Raw genomic sequence first — 24,710 nt, forward strand, 5'->3', positions numbered from 1 at the left:
TTGCGAGCCATCTACCAAGCTAAGTTGGCTAAGTTGTGTAGCTACAAAACGGGCGACATCGTACAGAGCGCTGTGCGACGGTATTTGAGACTTTCAACAGAATATCCATGACGCCATGACTTTCTTGGACCCCACCGAGTCACCTGTGGGCCTCTCTCGCTATGCATTTGGACAAAATACAACAAACCGCATAGAAAGCCCAATGAGAAGATAGAAAGGGCCAAAGTTACCGGATTTGTCAGTCTCTTTTGGTGAACGACCTTTACCGTTTTGTTGGGTTCGTCTATGTGCAATCATTGCTTTTATCTCCATTACCGCCTTACGGTACGACGCATGCTCGCTGAATATACCTCGAGTCGCTCTCTGCAGTAATCTCATCTGTTTGTGTATGTTCATGTTGACGACTATGAAAATCAATACGCCACATCGGGTTTTATTGGCTTTTGCTGAGCAAAGTCATATATCACATTATATCTCCCGCCTCTCCACAAACCCCGGTCGTCCGGTCATGCTGTCGTGGCTTGAGGTTGGCCGTCTGAGATTTGCGTAACTGGTGCACCCCATTGAGGCTGGCCGTCCGAAATCTGACCGATGACTTGGGGTTGTCCGTCGGAGATTTGCGACACCGGCGGGCCTGTGGGATGTCCATATCCTGAGCTCCAGGAGTATGTAACAGTGCCATAGCTAGAAGATGGACCGACTGGGGGCAAAGTGTAACTTCCTCCACTGGGACCAGAAGGTGGGGAAGGCGAAGGGCCACTAGGTGAACCGCCGTTGGCGAGGGTACCCGATAGCGGGAGATTTCTGCTGGAAGCACCGACATAAATGGTTGGGTTGCTGACCTCTACCCAGTTCTGAATAGTGGCATCCCAGACCGATACATCACGGCGAGTGAGCTCGGCAGTAAACGTCGCTGACTCGCCAGGTGCAATTGTCAGGCGATCAAATCCACGAAGAACTTTCGGTGGTTCGCCTTCCCCGAGCCAGACATACAATTGCACGACCTCATCACCAACAACATCTCCTGTGTTGGTAATTGTTGCGGTCACGGTCGCGACAACTTCATAGAGGAGGGGGTTGCCACCAACCCCACCTCCAGCAGGCTGGACGGGCTGCGGCGAACCATCGGTGGCACCTGCCGGAACATACTGATCCGTTGGCAGGCCATAATCAGGATCGGCGGACGCGGCTTCGAGATCGGTGGTGTTGAGGTAAGGGTAGATGAACTCATAGTAACGATAAGGAATGCTGGCATTGGGGAAGAGGTACAGTGACGGATCCGTGGACGAGTTACCCAGAACTGGGGCTGGCCCTGTCAATCCACCGGCGGGAACATATGGTGCTGGGTTTCCAGGAGTGATCACCAAGTTGGAATATTCAAAAGTGGTGTAACTGAGGCCGAACCCAAATTCATAGATGGGCTCAATTCCAGCAGCGTCGAGGTGTCGATAGTCGATGAACACACCTTCGGAGAAAAGGACTTGTGGAGCATCAAACTGTCCATTGTTTGGTTCATAGAGGACATCCGTGCCATAGTCTTCCCGGTTCCGCGCAATGCTGAAGGGCAGTTTCCCACCAGGATTGACGAGACCATAGAGGATGTCTACCAGAGCATTACCACTCTCTTGACCGGGCAAACCGGCCCATAGAATAGCAGTGACATTCGGGTTGTCGTACCATGCAGAAACATTGACAGCGCCCACAGTGTGCATGACCACGATAGTGTTGTTGCTATACTTGGTCACATTGTTGATCAATCGGTCCGCACCTTCCCAGAGGGACAAATTGTTGCGATCGCCGGTATTGCCGTCAATGGTTATGAATCCCTCACCAGATTGGGCGTTCGCGAAAACAATGGCAACATCTGACTGTGTCACTAGGGTCTGCATCTGAGAGTCTGCGTAGTTGTCGCAAATGGTCGACACCTCCGAATCCGTATTCGTAAGAACATACTGCTGGATTGCTTGTTCCGGTGTCACCAAATATGGAAATTCGCACGTACCGCTGCCATAACCCATAGCCAATGTTCCATTGTTGCATTGCCGATTTGGACAACCATTGGGGCCCCAAGGGTTGCTACAAGCATCATAACCAACGACGGCAACTTGTCTCTCTTGGCCCGTGAGTGGAAGGCCACCATTGTTCTTCAAAAGGACAGTCGAGGCCTGGCCGACTTGTCTGACGATATTGCGATGCTCGTCCTGCACATTCAGGTGTTCGTTGACGATGACCAAAGGTGAATTGGGATCTGCAGCGGAAGCGTGTCCGTACGTGTTCTGGCTCCATGCGTAGAAGTTGGTCGGAACTCTGGCAGTGTCACGACCAACGTAGTAGTAACCTGCCATGATTCTCGTGGCCATGTCATCCAGTCGCCATTCAGGAATGGTGCCATTGATCACAGCAATAGTTAGATTGGTGCCCCAGTAGGTATATCCGGTGTTGAACAGTGTGTCACCAGGCATTGACATGTCGAGTCCAGCCAAGGCTGTACCAACTCCAGAGTGTTGAGCTTGCCAGTCTGACATGATGAAGCCCTGGAATCCGAGCTCTCCCTTGAGAAGATGATTCATTGTGTAAGAATTGGCACAGGCGTAAGAGTTGTTCACCTGCTGATAAGAGCACATGACTTGGAAGAAGTTAGCCTACATTCTTGGTTGCCACTTTTTTCGTGCGCCTACCTGAAGCTGTCCCCGCCCGAACGGCATCGGCGAAAGGCCAAAGGTAGAGTTCGTGGATGGTCTTGTCGTCAATATTTGAACTGAGGGTGGCGGTGATGTTGTATCCGTAGCCAATAGATTCCCCGACCTGGCGGAAGTGTTCCTGTTCATTTCCAATGAAGTGCTTTGTACATGCCATAACCCCTTGGCTTTGGATGCCTTGGATAGTGGGAGCGATCAAAGCTCCGGTGAGATATGGATCGGGACTGAACCCCTCCTACTGCTGGTCAACTTGCCGGCTCTGATCCGCGAAAGAGACTTTCTTACCCAGTTTCGGCCACCTTCAGGAGCACGGCCAAGTGGGCCACAGACGGGACCGAGCTGCACGTCGACACCTTTGCCTCTGTTCTCAGCTCCCATGGCTTCTCCTCGAGCTCTTGCAAGATCACGGCTCCAGGTAGCAGCCACATTCAGGCCAGCGGGGAAAGCAGAGACATAATCGGCTGTTCTTCTATCAATAGCCATAATCAGAGGAGGCTCCTTATTCAAACATACCGAAACGGATGCCCAGTGGGCCATCCTGCATGCAAAGGGGCTCGAAACCCAGACGAGGAATGGAGCCAGAATTTCCCACACATCGATCAGATTCCCAGCTTGACCCAGCATCAGTCGCAGGATCCGACATCAAGTTCGCAGAAACTTACCCAACCCCGGTTGTGAGGTTGACCTTCTCCATCAAAGTTAAGCCGCTGACGAAGGCGCGAGCCTTTTCGTACGCGGCAGCCCAATCTCCCGTACCAGCACCCCATGGGGATGGATATTTTGGAGGCGACGTCCAAATGGGACCAGTGTAGTCATTATTGTACGGCTGAGCAGCTTGCCGCTTGAAGATGGCATCTGCAGATTCAACAGGCTTTAAGACAGCTTGTGAGTAGTCTGATAGTTGTACAGAAGCATTAACAAAGAGGAGAGCAGAAATGAGTTGGAGCATCATGGCATAATGTTGGATTGGTTTTTTTTTTCCCCTCTCTTTTGACAGATCCTGAGATCCAGGGGCCGTAAACCTGACAATTTGACAAGGAAATATAGCCCGTTTAGTCGGGGATGGTTGGGCTTATCGAGGGCTCATAAGGGCGCGGAAAGCATCGTGCACTTACGCTGGCTTGAATCTGGGGCAAATAAGGCAACGCAACCAATGCCGCCACAACCGTCTCCGTAAGCCACATCTTACCAGGGCACCAGGGGCTTATTAGGCTGATTCTCGGAACCTCGTGTTGACGTCAACCAGTCGGAGGTCTGTAAGTGGTCTTGTTGGGCTCAGCCAAGGAGACGATACGAACTGATGGTCCGGGACCTGGCAGTCGTAGATCGATAGAGCAGATGGCCGAAATAGTCGGGTAGGGAGCACACCGCAAGCGAAGAGACGGGTTGCGGGTGACAGGAAGAAAGAGTGAATAATGAGTGGACAATCGAAGAAGCTCGGTGGTATTTGAATATTGAGCGCCCGGGCTCTAGATGGTATGGGCTATGTCAGTGTAGATGTCATTCAGCGTGTCTTATTTTCCTGTTCCCTTCTCTTGCGCAGGGAGTTACATAGCTCCATGGGGACCCTGGCGGTGGTGGGTGTCGGCGAGCTGAGGAAGCAAGGAGCTGACGGAGTTGGAGGAGCTCATGAATGAGGAAGGAGCAAAGGAAAGAGCGTGATCCCTGGGCTGGTATGCCCGTGGCATAGCATGCGGTGGCCTTGTCTGGTAGCGGGTGAAAGGGGCCTTGTGATGCACAAGCTGCACAAACAAGCGGCGATCCTGGACGCGATCCTGCAAGCGATCCATACTGTGACTTTGAGGGATGCATTGCTGGTGCCTGAAGCGGCATGTGGATGAGGGCAATGTTGCATTCCCCATGTCACGACAAGGGCGAAGCAAGGAAAGAGAGTGGCTGACGGCGGTCGGCGGATGGACCGCGGGCGTCTCAACAGGTCATGTCGGTGACGCTGTACCCCACAGTAGAATCACTGAGATTTGAGCCTTTGCTTCAACCGTCTAGGTAATGGCTTGGTGACAGGGACTGGGACTGGGCAAGGACTGGGACTCCGTAATTCGAATTGAAAATTTCAATGCATCAGATGGACACCGGGCCATGATGGGGTTGCAGATCCTCGCATCCTCCGCTCTTTGTGAGAGGTGAGCGACACCGGAAATGAGATGTGGCTGCGATGGGCTTCAAGCTCCCCGCAAATCATGGATCCATTGTATCCGCTTAATGGCCGATGTTTATCCCATTTGCTCTGGTTGTCCTTTCTGGGGAAGCCATTCCATCCGGACATACGCATCGCTTGAATGTTTGTAGCCTGGGCTGCCAATTGTAACTTTCTATCGAAGCACATTATTCCGTAATATGCCACTCCCTGCGCCGTGGCCCTGTCGATGCGCCGCCGGGCGTCACCTTCCGTCCACTTGCTACCTTAACATGGGTATATACTCATCGGCTCCTGATGCTGTTTTCTCACCACATCCCTAGGCACCCACTCCTGGTGCTCCCTCTCCACAACACAATGCTTGCTTGGGCAGGACAATGCATCCCTACAAGACGTCTTCCCCGCCCATTCACCCCGTGCGTCTTGTACAAAGGCCGAGTCGCAATGCTGCCGTGTCCTGCAAATAGCGCAAAACCCCGGTGTAACTCCCCAGGGAATCTTGTGAACCCAAGACTCCAGGTTCCCAGGCTCCCTTCCGACCTGGTGGCTGCCGCTGCCGGGTTCCTCGTGGATATTCCCGGACAAGAACCCGCGAGCCCATTCATCTACGGTTGTAACCCAAGCCATGTTGCACAGACACCTCTCCGGTCATTGAGATGTCTTCCCAGCATGACAGGAAACGGCTGCCATCAGGCTAACAGAGATGCCCAATTCCGGCACTCCGCGCCTTCTTGGCTTTTCTGGCACCTCTTGGTCATTCCGCGCCCCTCAGCAGCAAGCAGCACGACCATACCGATACTCTCTCGGCCCCAGCTTCGGAAACCTCGTGGCTTCGGCAATCGAGAGGACCGAGCAAAGCATGAAAACGTCGGAAGGATGTCTCCATCATCAAATACCGCCCTCTCTTTACTTGTCGCCCCTCCCCTAGCCTCTTGTCACTCTTCCTTTTTTGCACGAGTGCCCTCCATCCCAGCCACCATCTCTTTTCCGAGCATATATATCATGTAGGCCGGGAAAATCAGCCAGAGACCGTTGGGAATGATCCACAAGAAAACAAGGTTATTCATAGAGTTGTGGCCAATGTTGGCAAAATTCGAGAAGTATTCGTTGAGCCCTGTTTGGTCCAGATATCAGCATCAACGTCTTTGCGCCCATAAGATCAGCTCAAATGAGGCCATGAGAAGAGCGAAGAGGTTTCACGTACAGTACAGGACCGTCTTGCTTAGAGTCATCACGGCGGCAGAGAACAGGACGACGACAGCCGTAGCCACACCGGGCCCGCTTACTGACTTGTCCGTTTCACCCAGGAAAAATCCCCATAGGGTACGACAATTCAGGAGGCCTTCTGTACTGTTGCTCAATACTGTACTCAGGTAGTAGACGTACATGACTGTCTCAACGACATTCAACGAAGCCTGTGCCGCTGTGAAGCCCACATGGCCGTCCCACGCCGGCCAGCCATATACATAGTCCACCGTACCATATAGAGCATAGAGCGACCAAACGGGAGTGTGGAATTTTCCCCCGGGCATCGAGTGTGGACGAAGTGCGATGTACCCCGTATCCCATACCACTAGGGGAAGGGAGACGAACAGCCACATCAACAGCAGGGGTGGTACCGTATGCGAGTAGAGGTGGGTCGATGAGGTTGACAACTTTGCATTGGAGGATCGATTCGATCGGCGCTTTCGAGAAGCCGAAGACGAAACGGTGATTGAGTCATCCGAATGGAGAGGCGAGGGAGACTTGGAGGGTGAGTCAGAGGCATTGGATCGGATTGCTGCACTGGGTGTCGCTGGCTCGGGGAAGGGTCTGGGGTGGTGTCTCGTGGACACCATGTTGCCTCGAGGCTGCGGCGCAATCGTGACCGTGGGTGTAAGCCAAAAGCCTGGAGACGTTGTCGGGGTATGTGCTCTGCCCTTCTTTGTTGCCAGCCGTTTTATCTCACTCTTGCGTCCCAGACAGAAATCGGATACTCGAGCGTAGTGAACTTCTTCAGCAGCGATTTCTTTACCTCGACCCAAGGATAATGTCGTAGTTCGCAAGGGCGTTCGTTCTAGCAAGGATTCGGCAATTGATCTATCTTGTTCTTGGAAACGCCAGCAGGTCTTGCTGTCAGTCCAGCAAAACAACGGCAGGATTGACGGAGCGGTTAGATGGTGGTGTACTCGGTAGAGCGTCGCTTGAGGTCTTGTTGACGGATCGTGGAGTGAAATGGAATCCGGGTTCTGAATCGCGCTGCAGAATCCAATAGAAGGGGGGGGGGAAGAAAAGGGAAATTGATCGCTTAGACGTGAAGGTAGAGAGTCTCGTTGCGGGTGTTTCAAGACTTCGTAGTCGGTAAACAGATATATGAAACAGAAGGGGAGGAGTGGTGCCAGCGAGGTTGGGCTGGTGGGCTTTACCCCAGTGTCGTGTCAGTGTGGCGTACCGCGGCTCTCACTCTATCCGGTGCGGTGCGCTGTGCATCGCCCGCTTCCCGAGCCGGCAAAGGCGCACATCGTTCTTCTGAGAACTTTATGGGTGCAGACAATCCCAAATACCGCAGCCAGGAGGCCTAGTCGGTATATGTACCAAGCAGATCCTGCAGGTTTCTATTGAGGGTTCTGTACCCAGTATTGTCTTCAAAGGTGCTAAATTTTTGCCCACTTCCCTTCCTTAACGATGCGCTCAAAACAAATGGCGTCATCAAAAGCGGACAAAGCGTGTTGTACCTGCATCGCCTAGCCGGTGCCTTGCATCCCAATCACGTCCTTCCTCTTTATTTGCAAATTTCAGCGAGCATATGTCAATTGATCCATCCATCCATCCATCCATTGATTTAGGCCGCCGGGGTATTCTTGACCTGTCTCTAGCTATCACCAAACTCACATATCACTCATGACTGCCACAGTCTCAGCAAGTTGTCATTGAGACCATCTTCCCATGGTCCAGGCTGCTGATCGTTTCCAAGCTCCAAGAACTTGGTCAACGCCATCTGCGCCTCCGAAGTCCGGGCAAGGGCTGTGATTCTGCCAAGGTCTCTGTTGAGCGCATCCTCTGGCGGCGCTTGCTCGTTCACAGAGTCCTTTGTGGCTGCTAGTGCAGCGGCCGGAAAGGAAGCAATGCGATGTGCAAGCTTATCAACGTAGGTTATCATCTCTTCAACAGAAGGAAATGATTTGTTCACCCAACCGATGCGCTCGGCTGTGTCTGCATCTACCGTGCTTGCAGACAGGAGGTATTCCAGCGCCCTTCCACGTCCAATAAGTTTTGTGAGATATTGGCTGCCTCCGCCAGCGTGGAGCATGCCCAGTCCTATTTCGAGACTACCGAGCTTGGTCCCGGGAGCGGCAAAACGCATGTCCATTTGGAGCAATATTTCATTTCCCGCACCCAGAGACTGTCCAGATATTTCCGCGATGAATACCACACCCATGCTCGACATCATGCGAGCACTTTCGACGAATTTCCTACTAACTTCTTCTGGATCGAGGGGCGGTGGTAAAGGTGACGATCCGCTAAGGATATGGAGATCGTAATGGGAGAAGAAGAATTTCGGATTGGCCGAAGAGAAAATTACAACCTTTGGCGGGTTCGGGTCTTTCTTGAGGCCGGTTAAGAACGCATGCAAATCGGAGAAGACTTTGTAATCCAGAATATTGATGGGAGGATTGTCAAAGACGGCTCGAACCACAGGCCCCTTGGAGACGACGTTGAGCGTTCCGTACCCCGCCATATCTGCGATTGGAAAGACGCAGCAGTTAAACCCAATCTCTCTGCCAGCTCCGGCAAATTGAGTAGCTGTCCGGTGAACGGGGACGACACGTTTATCTCTTCATTTTCTCGGTAGCTATTCACATATTGCTCCCGTTCTCGTAGGCATTGCCATAGTCGCTTTGAAATGAGGAGCTGACATATCACGACAAATAAACTGGATGTTCGCAAGTATTCGATGTTTTCAATTGCCCGTTTTGGAGATTGGTCGCATTAGTAACAAACCATCTTGGTCCCTTCTTCCAGCTTACGCTCGCACAGAAGGATATCTGTGGACATTACGCAGATAATGTTGCATGGACCGACGTCAGCCTCTCGCTTGATATGAAGAGGATATAAAGTTCTGCTAGGTGTTTTGGTCCGCGTTTCGGTCTGTGGCAGTATGCGTATCAGGCCGAACAAGACCATTCATACCTCATTGCCCAAACATCTCCTGACCTTTTGGCCTTCGGGAGACCGGCTTTTATTCGTAATCATCGAGAGCCTTCCCTCAGGCAAATGGCCAATGAGAGTCTTCGTGACCGCGGGGAGTGTGGCATCTAAATGATGCTAATGTGCAGCGTCTCCAGAGACTTGCTGTGTGGACGGATCTCCTTCGTCGGTTGTGTCGGGGGTAGCTTGCTGTTCAGTCTCTGTCTCGAAGAGTTTCGCGATTACGTCTGGACGTATAATGTCCTTTCGAAACTGTTCTTGCTGGAGCAATTCGAGATTCCGTAGTGTTGCTCCAGGATGAGTGAGATATTTGGCATATTCAGGGGTGCGCCAATAGTCGTAAAGATACTTGAGGTACCTTGCGAATCGAGCCGCGTCCGAGTTGTCGACTTCAGTCACACTCGGTGACGTCGTCGGCTTGTTCAGTAGATGAGGGAAATTCAACGCGAGGTATTGAAGGTAAAGGGGATTCGACAAGCATAGCACGAATTCGAGTTCGAGAGTGAAACGGTGAGACAGCGGGGTTGGAGGAATTCCTGCGTCCATAGCGATGAACCTTCTCCCTCAGTCGCAGACCAGGCGTATTATCGAACAAAAACAAAAAGTCCTCGTATTATCACATAGCAAGGCTGGCCAGTGGTGATTGCCGGGTAAGATCCAGACAGCAGAATCCTTACTGGGTAGAATTTGTTGGCCAACGTTGTCTTGGTAATTCTCCTATCGATAGCCCACGCGCTTGGATCTTATTAACTGTGCGACCGCGCAATTACGGGGAGAGCCGATGCAAAAGTTGAAACGGACCGGGTCTGAAAGTGGGCCACTCTGTCACCTGTGACCTGCTTGCGCAGTAGCTCGGCGTAGGGTTATAGCGGAAGGATCGAGACCAGAGGTGTGTCAAAACAGCCAGTATGAGTATTTTAGCCCTGCCTTTGATGACCCGAACGTTCGTTCTCTTGAAAGAATGGGGGTTTGTTTGTTCTGTTGGAGGTAGACCAAGGCAAAAATAGTTCGCGGTGGTGATGAGGAAGGCATGCATGCATGCGTCTCAGATTTGAGTTTGAACAAGGGTTCAACGCTGGTGATCTGTGCTGCACAACCAGTGCTGTTCAGTGACAGGATGTGAGGGCAAGTCGAGGGTGGGTTGAGGCCAGCACAAAACTGGCTTGCTGGTAGCTCAATGGCGGACCTGGGATGGAGGGCTGATCAAGGACTAGTGAGGCTTTGCGACAGGGTTCAAAGGAGGACGAAGATGCTGGACTCGTCGAAGAGCCTCTCAAAATTCACCCAGTCAGCTTAGGCTCTGGGTACCGCGTACTTACACCAGAGCGCAGACACCACCGACAAGGCGTGATCTGATTTTTGACACCAACAAATGGGCGACGATCGTTGTTGACAAAGGGGCCCGTGAAGATCCCGACAGCTCGTGAAGGTAAAGAACCCTGGCGCAGTCAGTCGGACGGAGAAAACTTGCCATACGTCCATCAACAAGAATGCCATGATACCATGGACAGATCTTTGATCAGTAACTCGTAAGTAACTCTGAATTCCGAACTCTGCGTCTCTGTCTCATTGTAGCGTGGTGTGGCGTCAGCGCTCCTCTCTTGGTCAACCGGCTCGCCGCCTCCCCCAACTTTTGGGGAGGGTCGATAAGTGCAGTGTCGCCCAGTGTTGGCGTGGCGAGTGGATATAGCGGCAGTTTTAGCTAAAGTGACGAGCTGGCTGCGCCCCAAGCCCCCGGCGACCCCCTACCAACCCTCCCAAACTCATCGCACCACCCCTCCTTCTGTACCCAGTATCCTGCCGGGTTCGGACCCTAAACCGCCTCGAGGCCCTTCTCAGAATTCTTCCCGACAACACACACCTTTGCTTCTTTACTACTAAGCCAACTTGCCATCCTAGTGTCTCGCATCTCCTGAACTGCACAAAATCACTGTCAACATCTCCTACTTCCAGTATCGTCTCGACCAAGCAGCTTTACCCTTTCTGCGCCCCTTGGCCACTCGACGCACGGTTCTCCGGGCTCTGCATTCAAGGCGGTAATTGTCTCTCCTGAAACGGTGAAGAGTTGCCCAGACACCCGCCATCCAGACCACGTTGACTGTCGTTGGAATCCATCTCCCTCCAAGAAGCTAGAGCACTCACTATCTTCGACCTTACATCCTCGTTCTCAGTCAATTGTGGTCGTTTGTGTCTTGAAGACACCGACAGACCACTATATGCTCAACTGCGCAGTCGGCATCTGACGACGGAACGAATCTCGAGACAGCCAATGGCTCAAGCTGGACCTTTGGCCGGTATGTCAAGATCACGCGCCCTCCCTGACTGTGCTTTTTGTATTCTTTGCCTTTGTTCCTTCTACTTGTATGTTGCTATTTATTGTCGCTCACCTGACAACTGCGCCAACTCTACCCCATCTCAATCGCTGTTGATGTCAGCGACATGACTGATCCCTGTTTCACAGATCGCGGCCCGACCTCTCTCGCGTCCAAGAATCCCTTCCGCAATCTTGTCTCAGAGAAGACCTCCACCAGACCTATCTCGACAAATCCCTTTCTCGACCCCAATGAGATCTCATCTCCGGATGCAGCCAACAATGCCACCTCACCTACAATTGGTACTGGAATGGCGGCAAAGCGCCCTGACATGGCCGACAAGACTGCCGATATATTTGTGAATTGATCTGTTTCTTTAGCCGATTGCCCTTCCTAACAAGAGAGTAGGCAAGCCTCGATATCAGCGAACCTGCAAAGCCACCGCAGCCTCGTGTAAACGGCGCCGCCAGACGGGAAAATATCGCACCTCGACCGCATCCCCCTCGCGGACCTCCGTCGCGCCACAGGCCCAGCAATTCAGAAGAAGAACGTCGCCGACAGCAAGGGAAACCTCTTGGAGCCGCACATGAGCTTGACATTTTTGCAGATCCTCCAGAGCCGAACCGTCCACGCGAACGACGTCCGCCGCCACGGCGCAACTCCGAATCCTCCATCAGAGAGAAACCCAGAGATCAAGATCCCGAGGCAGAAAAAAGGAGACGAGAAAGGAAGCTACGGGAGGGAAAAAGCTCACACAGATCAAAGAAGCCAAACGCAAGGTTGGATATCATCGATAAATTGGATGTCACGAGCATTTACGGCACCGGCTGTAAGTTAGCAACCCTGTTTTGACTATGTTAATTCTGACTGCTGCAGTATTCCACCACGATGGTCCATTCGACGCCTGCAATCCTCATCGTAACCGCAAAGGCTCCAAGCAGGCTCCCATGCAAGCATTCCCCAAAGACTCGTTGAATATGCAACTTGGAGGCTCCGGTCCCGTCAACAAACAACTCAATCTAGATCAGTATCACGGTACCGGACGAGAAGCAAATCTCGACTATAATGACGCAGCAGTCTACGACGACGACGCGGATTATTTTCGAAGGCCACAACCGGAGAGAAGCGCCAGCTTCAACCCTACCGCCAGAACCGAACCTTTGCATGGCAGCGAGACAGCAGGTCTTGGAACAAGCACATTCTTGGAAGGTGCGCCTGCAAGCCGAGCTGCGATCCAACGCCGCGAAAGCGAGCAAGAAGCAGCAGAACAGGCAAATGCTGCTGGGCTGTCGCGCAAGAAGAGTCTGGCACAGAGAATCAAAGCTGTGCGCCCAAAAATCGCCGAGGGGGGCCGCATGACTTCGCCTGAGCCGACAGCAACTCCGACCAGCCCAATGGGGACAAGCAAATCAGAGCAGAATGGGTCAAACCCGTTCTTCAAGGACCACGACAAGGAATTCGAGAAGAAAGGTGCCCAGATCGCCTTCGCAGAAGAACAAGCAAAGAACACCGGTCGCGCCCGAGCACCGTCGAGCCCGAAACGAACTGGACTGGGTCTCGAAAGGCGACTGACTTCCGAGAGTACGGGTCCACCGCCTGATGATGTTAAATCCGGCGCTGCTGGTTTCCTCAGTCGAGTCAAGAGCATTAAAGGAGGACGAAGCAGGACGCGCGAGAGGAGGAATACTGAGGCCTCTACTTGATTCGACTATCTCTTTCCAACTTTCCTTTCTGTATGGGGATTGCATGGTAAACGTTGGGATTTGTTTTTGGAAATCCGTCTGCATCGCCGGGGCGTGGTAGATCGCGAGAAACGGAGTCACATCATGTCAGATTTCGGGGTCAGGCAGGCTCAGGGGCCTATTTATGGAGCATTCCAATGTGTTGGAGATCTTGCATGACAATCAAACATGATGATATGACCAATGGATATAGGGTGCACGCCAGGGAAGTATTGATGCCCACCGTCCGGAGCCAGCAACCTTTAGACTTGCGGGAAAAGTTACCAGGAAGACAGTCAATTTCGGCTCGTCGAATGCGGATGCCGGTGATAACAATGGACTGGGAGCAAATCTGGGCGCACCGAACGAGGAATTGCGCCTGTCATGCCCTGTCTGGTGCCAATCCCGAAGACGGACTCTACTTGTGTACCGTAGAACGGGAGAACGAGGTCATTGAATCTCGAGGCTCTGGGAGTGGAAGCCCTTGAACCTAACGCCCGAGCAAACGGAGGGGCAGAAGGAGAGGAATAAAAGGGAGGGAGGAAGGCCAAACCAATTCATTATTGTTAGAGTGATAGGATACGCTAGCTCGCTCGCTCATCTTAGTGCTACTGGGATTTATTCTCATTTGCTTTTGTCTGGATGTACCTTTGTGCAGGGTTCCTAGGGAATTGTCACTACATACCGTCAATCAAGAGACTGAATCTGCGTGTCTACCCTGCCTGCTCGGTCGATTCACATATCGATTCATAGATTGATTGATTGAGTGAGTGAGTGAGTCAGGGGATATATCCATCCGCGTCCATTTCGGTCGAGCTGAGGGCCGTAATACTGCGGGAAGATGTGAAGGTGAGAGCAAGCGCATATATGTATGTATGCTCGTATTCATTGAAGTGTTTGCGAGTCCTCGGTCCGTACATACAAGTACGTGCGCATGTATGTGTGCACTCCGTATGGACGCTGAAGTCTCAGACATCGCATACTCACTCACTCTCAATGAGGCAAGCATACCATGGCCATGTTCGAGTCCGTGTCCGTGCCTCTGATCTACTCCTATCCACACGCATATGTACCCTCCCCCCCCCCAAGGGCGACTTCGAAGCCTCGCGCTCCAATAAATCCCCTTCCCCCCAGGATCCAAAGTCGGGTTCTAAATGATTGATTGGGTATTAAATACAAGAGGGAGTGAAAGATCGGAAGAAAGAAGGACGGCGAGAAAGGGAGGAACAAAGAAAAGAAAGCAAAAAAGGACGAAGGAAACAATCGAAGAACCGAAGCGGCCTGAACCTCGGAGGCCTCTGCTTCTGCATCGTCGTCAAGGAAAATGGGAAAAGGATGGGTCTAGCTGCCACAATGTGGAAGTAGAGGAGAGGGCAGGAACCAAGTTCAAACAGACGAAAAGAAGAAAAGAATAAACAAAGAGGAAAAAAAAAGAAGGGCATTTCCAGTGCCTACCTAGGTATTTACATTTCCCCTACGTAGTGTATTCCGCTCAAATCCCTTGCCCCCATCCATGTACCATATTAATACCATACAAGTCATCAACGCCTCGAGGGGCACCCACACCCACTGGCCAGGGAAGGAACAAGCCAACTCCCAGAAATCAATCACTTGGTCCTCCAACCCAGTCCAAGACCGCCCCTGTGACCACACATCCCAAAGCCCACACGCCAGCATAGCCCAGGGCCCCTTCGACTTCTACTCCCTCTACCGTGCCCCAAAGCGTTAGCACGGTCTCCGCAAACATCAACCCGGTCAACAACGCCGTGCGGCCGATCAGTTCTTTCTGGCGTGCCGAGTACCATCCCCACGCGTTGTGGTAAACGTGTTCCCTGAAAGTCGCTGTGGCGGGATCAAACGCTGGGGCCTTGATCGCAACCGTGGTTGCAGAGGCAGGAACCCCCGCGACCGCTGTTGACGGCGCAAAGAGGAATTCCATGCACGCCCAGCCCGCTGGGATCAGGGCGAGAAGGAGGGTAGGGAGACCAGCGGGACCCAGGTGTGCGGGTTCTAGCGTCCTCAGACCCGTGAAGTATACAATGAGCCAGGTTGGCAGGAAAGTTGCGAAACTTGCTTCCAGGAGGACAGCGAAGATGGCTGCTGCGAGGAGAGATGTCGCAATGGTGGTGTACGGGTCGGTCAGAATGGGACGGTTTCGGAGACTGGATTTCGACGCGCTGTCAGGGTGGTGAGAGGGAGACAAGGGACGGAGGAAATAATACGGAAGAGAGTTGGCGATCATCGAGGAGAAAGTTGTCGACGTCAGTGTGATGGGAGATATCTGGTAAAAGAGGCCCAGCATCAGGGCGGGCGGGGTGTCGAGAAGCAGGGAAAGGGAGGCGACGTCGTACGCTATAGATTGACATGGTTAGTTCTCCCCGAGCTTTGAGACAACGAGGCCGCAACTGCAATGACATACCATCATAATCGCCAACCCAGTATATGCCCAACTTGGTCAATTTCCACCCCAGCAATCCCAGCACCTCAGTCCACGTATCCGGCCGCCTCGAGACTCCTCCAAGGTCACCCACGCCGACCATTGACGCCGCAGTCTGCAACCCTGCCTCCAAGAGCGTGCTCAATACCACAGTGGCTGCCAACTTCAGCGGCTCAAATCCTTTAGCCTGCGCGACCGTGGACTTTGTGGTACTCGGAAGTTCCATCCGCGACGGCGGCCTCGGGATGACCACGACTGGAGAACCGGCAGGCGACAAGGTTGAACGCGAAGAACGACGTGGGCGCGTCACCTTGATGGTGTCAGAAGGGACGGCCTTCGAGCCTGGAGTTGCTGCGATACCGTTTGCGACGTCGGCTGCGCTGCTGCTGGAAGTGACGCTTGAGGATTTGGTATGACGGCTTCGTGGAGGAGCCATGATTGTGGTGGATGTGCTGGGCCCGGCGCGAGTAGAGAGGTTCGGCTGGTGCTCTGGATGCACAAGGGTGGTGGCGAGTTCGAGGAAGTCGTCGAGCATCAAGATATTGTCGTCACGGCCACAGCGACAGTACAAGGTCAAGAGCAGACTTGTTGTCGAGAGGGGGAGGACGGTTGGTGAGCGGAGTTGTGGGAAAATCAGTGGCTGGTGGTGGTGGTGGTGACTTTGTGACAACAAAACAACCTCTTTCGCGATCGTGACATGATTGGTTCGAGCTCACAACGTCTCCAACAACCATCCACCAGCGACTTTTCAACTCCAAAGCGATCAATCTACTCAAAGAACAAAATAAAAAGACCAGTATCACCTATCCCATTCCTGTCCGTCTCACACAAGAGCTCGAGATGTCGATCAGCAGTCGGCCTCAACTCTTCCAGGTCGCTCCCTAGGTAAGCAAACAATAAACTCGTCCTCGAATATAAGTAGCCTTGTTCTATCACTAAAACAAAGCGACCTAGCATTAAAATCAACAATGGCCTAGCAAGAGACCTTGGAATGTCAAAGCACTGTGGTCCGTCAAAGCTAGGATCGCGTCAAAAGGCCAGCCACAACATCATTGTACTATAAATATTGTTTCCAAAAAAGCCGTAATCTTCTCCTTCCTCCATCTTTCCCTATCAGAATAGCGCAAACACAAACATGGCAGATGAGGAATCCCCAGGTAAGCTCCATCGACATACTCAGATTGAGCCCTCCCTGACCAGACCCAACAGTTCCGGTGACTTCCCAGCTTCTTCGCGACCCAAACCAGATTTCGTCAGCGTCCTCAGTCATATCGCACCCTTTGAACATGGTTTGCGCAGAGCTGGTGTTCTCAACCAGTATGACTACGCCCGACTCCGTATGGCCTGCAAGACCACCGCCGAGTTGTTGAAGCCATATCCTTACAACCCGCGCAGACAAGACACCAAAGATCCTTATTTCGCGGGGCTGCGGGTCACCCCTTGCGATCAATGTCATATGATGACTTCTGACAGGCTGCTTGTCAAACCGTGCTATGGTCATGGTTGTCCGAACACAGGCGGCACCTCTGCTTGTGGGAAGTTCATTTGCATCTCCTGCGTCTTCTCCGCCCACCTAAAGTCGAACCGGTCGAGGATATCTGATGAAGTCCATTACTGCCGTCCCTGCAGTCAGCGTTTCCACCAAGGCCGCACAGAATCCCAGGCTCCGAGGCGATGTCAATGTGGCTGGAGAGAAAATGAGGACGTCCGCGACCAACCGTCTTCTGAGTGGCTGTGCTTTGGCTGCAGATCCAAGCGGAATGAAATGCTCCCCATCACCGCCAGCCACAACGTGCTGACTTTGGAAGTCCAACAGTCGCGTTTCCCTCTCGACCGCGGCCAACCCCCGTCCGCAGGAAACTTGAAAAGATGGATCGGCCTATCTTCCAACAACAGGAATGACTGCCCAGGTTGTGGGATAGACTACGCCGCCCTTGGTTGGACCTGGATGAACTCTGACTCGGAACTTGACGGTGACGATTGGCCTCGCGACATGGTTCGGCAGTGCGTGTATTACCTGGAACCCAAACCGCCGGTGATGGGAACCAGGAGAAGAAGGCAAGCCAGGAGCCATGGACCGAGCCCGACAATCTTGGCAATATGGGATGCCTAGGTATCCACCGCTCAAAATAGCCCGTCCTTCTCAGCCAGTCCTTCGTCTTGCAATTCATTTATTTCATGCCCATTGAGGCGCTCACGTAGTTTGTTCTTCAAGCTGTGGTACCAGGATAGGAAGGCCAGTTGGGCAAGCCAGGAGAGCAACAAGGTAAGCTATCGGTAGGTGATTTATCAATTCTGTCCTTCTCAGTCGTCATCTTCCTCGGGCGGCTTGTCTGGATGCACTCTCATTTCAATAGTCCCAGTCTCTCGGCCCCGAGCATCTTTTGTCACAAACGAGTATTTGCCCCTCTGCTCTCCTTTCTGTTCAATCCATAAATCTTTGAATGTGAGTTCCTTGGTTCTGTTGATACTTTCGATGGCCGAGATCCGGTCAAGGGTGGCTTCCAGATAGTCGTTGAACCCTGGTTCCGCACAGATTTCCTTGAATGCGTTCATCATGGGCACGCTGTCGGCTCGGACCATGGCCCTGCTGTCAATGGTGAAGATGTTCTCATGGTCGTAGCTTTGGATAAAATCTGCTCGGGTCATAATTTGGCGAGCAATGTAGAGAGGGATTTGTGGCAGAATATGCCCATGCTCGTCGTCGTAACTTGACTCCATGTCCTTTTCTCTCTCCACAAGCGCCTTTGCCAGCACCATAGCTGCACTAGCATACTTCTGCTGGTCCATCACGTCGTCGTCCATTTCCTCGCCGAGGATACCGCATTGGTTCAGAAACCATGTCTTCTCTGCTTCGTTGATTTGTCGACACATTTTCAGCATGTCGGAGCTTTTGGCGACCCTGTTGAGAAAGTTAAGGCGACCGCCCACCAGGTCGTACACCTGCTTGAGGATCTCGGGATCACGTTTCTGTTCCGGGAAGTATCTAGCGCGGTATCTCTCCAATGCGGCAATCGCGCGAGTCTTTGGGAGATCCAGGATTGGAATCACCTCCATTCTCGTAGCGTAGCGGCGGAGACGTTCATAGACCCAGAAGTCGTCGGAATTGAAGACCATGGTGATAAGGTTGGCCGCAGCCCACTGTTCGGCACGTTGCTGCATCAGTTCAATCAGGTCGTTCCCGTCTTCATTGTCGCGGATCAGATGGGCGCTGTTGACGATGAGAATCAGAGGGCCTTTCCGGCCCGGTTTGCCCATTCGGTTTCTGTGCGCCAAAGCGACCTTTTCGAGCTTATTAAATGCCCGCTCAATGTCAAGCAGAGCGGTGGTGTCCCGTGGCCCGCGTATTGAAAATAACGACCCGATATAATCTTCGTGGTACTCATAGTTCAGCGCCTTTCCGAGTCGAATGCGGAAGATTTCAAGGTCGGCGTGAGCTTCGAACATTGACACTCCCTCCCCATTCTTCTCTTTCATTGCTTCTAGTAGCATGGAAGACTTCCCGGTACCCTTTTCGCCAATAAGGAGATAATATCTGCCTTTGGATTCCCCGTTAATGATGGTATTGATCTTGGCCTGCTCGGGGCGGGCTATCCAGTGCTCAGTGTCATCAGCTGGTTGTTCTCGAGGAGCGACGTGGGGTTCTGCTGGTGATGCAAGCTCCAGCATAGGGTCGCCCGGTTCAAAGGCCTTTTCTATCTTGCGCAGCACCAGAGATTTGTAGTAAACGTGGTACGAGTAACCAGCCAAGCCAAGAACGGCGATTGATGCAAATGTTGTCATCGCCGCCTCAAACGCTCTGGAAAAGGTCGGTCCCAGGCGACTTTTGGGCTCTGGTCCCGATTTCGAGGGCTTTGATGGTTCTTCCTCGTCCTGGTCGGCCCCTGGTATGTTGCTTGCGGGTCCAAATTGCTGGGAAAACGGACGAGGATGCGACCGCCTAGGTGCCAATGGGCGGCCTCGGACGAGCGACGAGACCAATTGAGGTCTGGCGACCACCGCCCTTTGCACCGTTCTCATGATGAAAGCTATGCGCCTGATCCAGCAGGGGTTCCTAGCACGGAGTTTGTTGTATCCTGGATGACGCGAGATTGATCGCACGCACGCGCGGAAGAAAGAGCGAAGCGCAACACCAAACCTGATGAATGAGTGGAAGAAATGAATTCGCAGCGAACGACTTGTAAGAGCTCTGAAATGAATGACTATGGAGAACAAGAACTGATATTATTTACAATGCCTGTGGCGTGTAAGAAGTTAAAGGGGGAGACTTTGAAGTGGCTGTGGCTGCGGCTCACTAGGCTGATCCCCAGAAAGGGTTGAATGCTCGCACGTGCTCGGCGGGATGGGCGAGTCTTTGATTAGCCTTGGTACCTCCAAGTATGATCTTCATCCGTGTGCTATAGAGGTTCGTAGGCGGGGAGTAATTCTCGAGCTGCCTGTTTGCAGGTTAACCATGTTGTAGTATGTGTTCCATACCGTAACCAGGACTAGCCATGTAGGAGGTCAACTTCCCAAGTCGTCCTGTGTCAACCAAAAGGGATATTCAACGTGCCAGTGGAAGATGCTCTCAAGTCGCGTGACTGCCAAATTCGCCTCGTGCCGGGCTTCAGGGAGGTTCCTTCGGGACACGCTAGGAAGCTTCATTGGGCCTAATGGGCTTAGCGCCCCCAGTAACCCCCCTGGGCATGCGGCCTTTTTATTAACTGAGACTCCCAAGACTCTTACCTAGGCATGGGTCTTAACGGGAACAAAGGCGACGCCGCTTAAGCAACCACCAACCACACAACACCCGGCGTAACCCGAGCAAAGTCCCCGGGGCAGCTTCCAGGTCTCCGGATGCTGCTCGCCATCCAATTGGAAGACCGGCTTCGCGGCGATTCCTGCGGTAATGAATGGTGCTTGTCGATACTCATTTCAAAAATTTATTGTCCATCTTCTCCTCGACTGACCCTCAAGCATCTGTCACAGTTTCTTTGCTGTACATTAATTTTTCGCCCCAGCATCGCCTTTCTTGTAAAATATTCCTTCGTTCTTTCTTCGTCAGGTTGCCCTCTGGCTTTCCACTCCTTCGCATTGGTCTTGACTGTACAGCACGGTGGTATTGCATTCTGCTCCAACATTCTTCCTAATGGACAATTCCCATGGTGACGTGAGGACAACACCAGGTCTGCTGTAGCTCGCCCACCATCACCATTTGACCCTCTAACGCAACTCCAGATGTAACAGAGGTCCCGACCAAGGCTGAGACAGCTTCCACCCTCACGAACGGGGTAAACGGTGTCAATGACGACGCGCACGATCAAATCCACACCCACACCCACAACCACACCCACCATCACGACCACGACCACGACCACGCTCATCACGATGATGCAAATGCGGGTGCACTGTTCCAGGTCACCGTCAAGCTGCCGCACAAGCCCTACAAGCAGACGATAATGGTGACGAGCCAAGAACAGGTGCAGGATGTCCGTCAGTCCATTGTCGAGACCCCCGATACCTTCCAGTATACCTGTTTCCATCTCGAGCACAATGGTCAGAGGATCAATGATTTTGTCGAGCTGTCAGAGGTAAAGGACCTCAAACCAGACGACGAGATTGTTTTGGTCGAAGATCCCTACACCGAGAAAGAGGCTAGGTTGCACGTAGTCCGCATACGGGAACTCATTGGCGCCACCGGAGACCGATCCGATCAGCTTCATGGCATCTGCGCCGGTTTGTCCCTCCATGATGACAAGTTCGGCTCTGTCCATGCTCCTGCCAGCAAGACGGAAGACAATCCTTTGGCGGGTTATGAGGTCGACGGACGGGTGTCCCTAGACACCATCTTACCATCTCACCAGGACACCTTGCCAAGGACAATCAAGTCGCTCGCAGTCTCTCAATGGAATCCTCCTCCATACCACCTTCGTCAGCGAGGCCACTTGCTCTATCTACAGTTGACCACCAACGAAGGCGAGCAACACCAGATCACTGGTACCGTTTCTGGCTTCTACGTCAACAAGTCCTCCAGCAACAAATTTGATCCCTTCCCGAGGCCCGCCCCCAAGAACCACAGTGCTCACTCCCTGTTGTCCTTGATATCCGCTCTGTCGCCATCTTTCAATGAAACCTTCGTTGAACTACAGAAGATCAACGGCAGCAAAGACCTCCTCACCACGTTCCCGTTTCAGAACGCGATTCCCGCAAACCCCTGGATCGTTCCGTCTTACTATGCACAGGGAAGCCAGCATCAGGCAGATCCCACCAGAGCCCAGGAGGCCTACTTGATCGGAGGAGCGGATGGTGCGGAGAATCTTCGGGATTGGAATGAAGAGTTTCAGACCACCCGTGAACTACCCAGAGAGACCTTGCAAGACCGAGTTTTCCGCGAGCGGTTGACTTCTAAACTGTTTGCCGACTACAACGATGCCGCAGCAAGAGGTGCCGTGCTTGTTGCTAGGGGTGAAGTGGCACCGCTGAATCCAACCGAAGGCAGAGACGCGCAAATCTTCATCTATAACAACATATTCTACTCCTTCGGGGCTGACGGCGTGCAGACATTCGCCAGCGAGGGTGGTGACGAAGCTGCCAGAGTGGCTGTTGGGAAAGACGTTGCAGGTGTCAAAGCCGTTAATCAGCTGGACATCGATGGGTTATTCACTCCAGGCACGGTCATAGTGGATTATCTTGGCAAGCGCATTGTAGGCCAAAGCATCGTTCCAGGGATTTTCAAGCAACGAGAACCCGGGGAACATCAAATCGACTACGGCGGTGTCGAGGGACGGGACACTGTCACCGAGAATGAAGCTTTTGTTCCGGTCTTTCAGAAGCTCTCGAAAGCACTACACGTCAAGAAGCATGCGGTCTGGGATAAGGAAGGCCACCGACACGATCTGGAGGGAAGTGTCGAGACCAAAGGACTATTGGGCACCGACGGTCGAAAATATGTGCTCGATCTCTACCGTATCACTCCACTAGACGTGGCTTGGTCCGAGGAGGTTGAAGCTGACACCGGGGACGAGAAGTACCCACATCGGATGTCTGTCTTACGAGTAGAGCTGGTGGAGACGTACTGGCACATGAAAATGCAGGAGTTTGTGAGGGCAGAAGTTGACAAACGCCGCTCAAAGCAGACCAATGGCCATTCCGGGGACCTCAAAGATGGCGAAGAAGAGAAAACCAAAGACCACGCCCCTGAAGGAGAGAGCACAGAGAACAAGTCCGGTGAGCCTCAAGACGAACCTGGCAAGGTTGCTCCGGCGTTGGAGCAGGAACGGGTTGACATTTCGGACTTCACCTTGGCACTGAATCCCGACGCGTGCAGTGGTCAGATCCCCCAGACTGAGGAAGAAAAGCAAGAATACGATGCAGATGAAAAGGAAGTTCGTGCGGTGTGCGAGTTTTTGCGAACCAAAGTCATTCCAGATCTCATCAACGAACTCCATGATGGCGATGTTGGCTTTCCGATGGATGGTTATTCCCTCTGCCAACTCATCCACAAGCGTGGAATCAACATCAGGTACTTGGGACGACTTGCAAAGGCTGCCGAAGACAAGGGCGAGCGGCTCCAAGCATTTTCGACGGTGGTATTGCAGGAAATGGTGGCTCGAGCATTCAAGCACATTGCAAATCGCTACCTACGCCATCTGCCTGTCATCTTCGCCGGTACCTGCATAGCGCATTTGTTGAATTGCCTCCTGGGCGTTGACATCAATGCCAACCCGCGTGCCGAGATTGACGAAGACCTGCGGGCTCTGTATCCCGGCGGAGATTTCTCGTTTGAGGAAGTCAACCCCACGAAGCTAAAAGCGGCCATCGAGAAACAGGTCAGGATCCGATATAGGTACGCGCTGAAGGAGGATTGGCCGATGACAATCCGCCCATTGCCAATGCTTCGAGAAATCTCGTTAAGGCTTGGGCTCCAACTGGTGGCGCGAGAGTTCAGTTTCAGTAAAGGGGTGCAAATGCTCGTTGATGCATCACCTGCTCGAAGCGCCAGTGACTCGCACTCGAATAGCGGCGGTCAGCCGGACGAGGGAAACAAAAAGAAGAAAAAGAAGGGTGGTGAGCAAGCACAATCCGGCAATGGAGCTGGCAAGCCCTGCACAACCTTCAGTGCCGAGGACATCCTCAATATTGCCCCCATTGTCAAAGACGCCGCTCCAAGAAGTGCGCTGGCCGAAGAAGCTTTGGAGGCCGGCAAGCTCTCTCTTGCCCAGGGCCAGAAGCAACTTGGACAGGAACTTGTCCTCGAGTCTCTTTCTCTGCATGAACAGATCTATGGAATCCTTCACCCTGAGGTGGCTAAGATGTACCATTCACTGTCGACGATCTACTATCAGACAGATGAGAAGGACGCAGCCGTAGAGCTCGCACGCAAAGCTGTGATTGTCACGGAACGGACATTGGGGGTGGACTCACACGACACGATCCTGGCATATCTCAATCTTTCCCTGTTCGAACATCATACTGGCAATACGAGGCAAGCCTTGAAATATGTCCGACATGCGTTGGATATTTGGAGGATCATTTTTGGACCTAATCATCCTGACTCAATTACGACAATGAACAACGCAGCGGTTATGCTTCAGTCTATCAAAGAATATTCAGAGTCTCGCAAGTGGTTTGAAGCTTGCTTCACAGTCTGTGAGAGTCTCTTCGGACGCCAGTCTATCAACGCGGCTACCATCCTGTTCCAGTTGGCGCAGGCCTTGGCTTTGGACGGAGACCCGCATGGGGCCGTCAACAAGATGCGAGACGCGTACAGTATCTTCCTGACAGAACTCGGAGCAAACGATCGAAACACCAAAGAAGCGGAGAGCTGGCTGGAACAATTGACGCAGAACGCGGTGTCAATTGCCAAGCAGGCCAAACTGCTGCAGAATCGGCGTCTGGCAGGGATCCGCCATCTTCCCAGAATGGGTATGGGCACGAGGCTCCAGCCGCAAAATGCCAGCACGGCTGCCTTGAATGCAAGCTCCAGGGCCGGAGCAGCTCAGCCGAGTGTACGCACCGGAACAGGTGATCCCACCTTCGACACCAGAAGCATTGACGAGCTATTGCGATATATCGAAGGCGGGGAGGTCAAGCCTAAACAAAAGAAAAAGTCGCTCAACCCAAAGGCCCGAGCATCCAGGAAGGCCATAGTTGTCTAGAGATGGCGCTTCATCTTACGAAGGCCTGGCAGCACCTCAAGGCGCAAGGGTGCGTCTCCCC

General features: G+C 52.8%; 9 protein-coding genes across 9 annotated transcripts; 3 read left to right on the forward strand and 6 right to left on the reverse strand.

Annotated features, from left to right (window-relative positions):
- Nucleotides 1-506: 506 nt before the first annotated feature.
- A1O5_06233 (beta-glucosidase) lies at nucleotides 507-3,648 on the reverse strand (the record flags this gene model as incomplete). Its single annotated transcript, XM_007746827.1, has 5 exons — nucleotides 507-2,626; nucleotides 2,679-2,934; nucleotides 2,985-3,160; nucleotides 3,213-3,310; nucleotides 3,362-3,648. The coding sequence occupies 5 exons, from the start codon at nucleotides 3,646-3,648 to the stop codon at nucleotides 507-509; spliced, it is 2,937 nt and encodes a 978-aa protein (XP_007745017.1).
- A 2,141-nt stretch (nucleotides 3,649-5,789) lies between these two features.
- A1O5_06234 (uncharacterized protein) lies at nucleotides 5,790-6,692 on the reverse strand (the record flags this gene model as incomplete). The annotated part of the gene is made up of 2 exons (XM_007746828.1): nucleotides 5,790-5,968; nucleotides 6,059-6,692. 2 exons carry the CDS (start codon nucleotides 6,690-6,692, stop codon nucleotides 5,790-5,792), a joined length of 813 nt encoding a protein of 270 aa, XP_007745018.1.
- A 1,040-nt stretch (nucleotides 6,693-7,732) lies between these two features.
- A1O5_06235 (uncharacterized protein) lies at nucleotides 7,733-8,572 on the reverse strand (the record flags this gene model as incomplete). The annotated part of the gene is made up of 1 exon (XM_007746829.1): nucleotides 7,733-8,572. The coding sequence occupies one exon, from the start codon at nucleotides 8,570-8,572 to the stop codon at nucleotides 7,733-7,735; it is 840 nt and encodes a 279-aa protein (XP_007745019.1).
- A 587-nt stretch (nucleotides 8,573-9,159) lies between these two features.
- A1O5_06236 (uncharacterized protein) lies at nucleotides 9,160-9,588 on the reverse strand (the record flags this gene model as incomplete). The annotated part of the gene is made up of 1 exon (XM_007746830.1): nucleotides 9,160-9,588. One exon carries the CDS (start codon nucleotides 9,586-9,588, stop codon nucleotides 9,160-9,162), a length of 429 nt encoding a protein of 142 aa, XP_007745020.1.
- A 1,893-nt stretch (nucleotides 9,589-11,481) lies between these two features.
- On the forward strand, nucleotides 11,482-13,057 carry A1O5_06237 (uncharacterized protein; the record flags this gene model as incomplete). The annotated part of the gene is made up of 3 exons (XM_007746831.1): nucleotides 11,482-11,712; nucleotides 11,763-12,183; nucleotides 12,231-13,057. The coding sequence occupies 3 exons, from the start codon at nucleotides 11,482-11,484 to the stop codon at nucleotides 13,055-13,057; spliced, it is 1,479 nt and encodes a 492-aa protein (XP_007745021.1).
- Nucleotides 13,058-14,678: 1,621 nt separating this feature from the next.
- On the reverse strand, nucleotides 14,679-15,948 carry A1O5_06238 (uncharacterized protein; the record flags this gene model as incomplete). The annotated part of the gene is made up of 2 exons (XM_007746832.1): nucleotides 14,679-15,427; nucleotides 15,495-15,948. The coding sequence occupies 2 exons, from the start codon at nucleotides 15,946-15,948 to the stop codon at nucleotides 14,679-14,681; spliced, it is 1,203 nt and encodes a 400-aa protein (XP_007745022.1).
- Nucleotides 15,949-16,647: 699 nt separating this feature from the next.
- A1O5_06239 (uncharacterized protein) lies at nucleotides 16,648-17,625 on the forward strand (the record flags this gene model as incomplete). The annotated part of the gene is made up of 1 exon (XM_007746833.1): nucleotides 16,648-17,625. The coding sequence occupies one exon, from the start codon at nucleotides 16,648-16,650 to the stop codon at nucleotides 17,623-17,625; it is 978 nt and encodes a 325-aa protein (XP_007745023.1).
- A 191-nt stretch (nucleotides 17,626-17,816) lies between these two features.
- On the reverse strand, nucleotides 17,817-19,532 carry A1O5_06240 (uncharacterized protein; the record flags this gene model as incomplete). Its single annotated transcript, XM_007746834.1, has 1 exon — nucleotides 17,817-19,532. The coding sequence occupies one exon, from the start codon at nucleotides 19,530-19,532 to the stop codon at nucleotides 17,817-17,819; it is 1,716 nt and encodes a 571-aa protein (XP_007745024.1).
- Nucleotides 19,533-20,640: 1,108 nt separating this feature from the next.
- On the forward strand, nucleotides 20,641-24,649 carry A1O5_06241 (protein TIF31; the record flags this gene model as incomplete). Its single annotated transcript, XM_007746835.1, has 2 exons — nucleotides 20,641-20,677; nucleotides 20,730-24,649. The coding sequence occupies 2 exons, from the start codon at nucleotides 20,641-20,643 to the stop codon at nucleotides 24,647-24,649; spliced, it is 3,957 nt and encodes a 1,318-aa protein (XP_007745025.1).
- Nucleotides 24,650-24,710: the final 61 nt, after the last annotated feature.

The sequence above is a fragment of the Cladophialophora psammophila genome (genome assembly GCF_000585535.1).
Source record: "Cladophialophora psammophila CBS 110553 chromosome Unknown aczJe-supercont1.9, whole genome shotgun sequence".
NCBI classification, from domain to species: domain Eukaryota; kingdom Fungi; phylum Ascomycota; class Eurotiomycetes; order Chaetothyriales; family Herpotrichiellaceae; genus Cladophialophora; species Cladophialophora psammophila.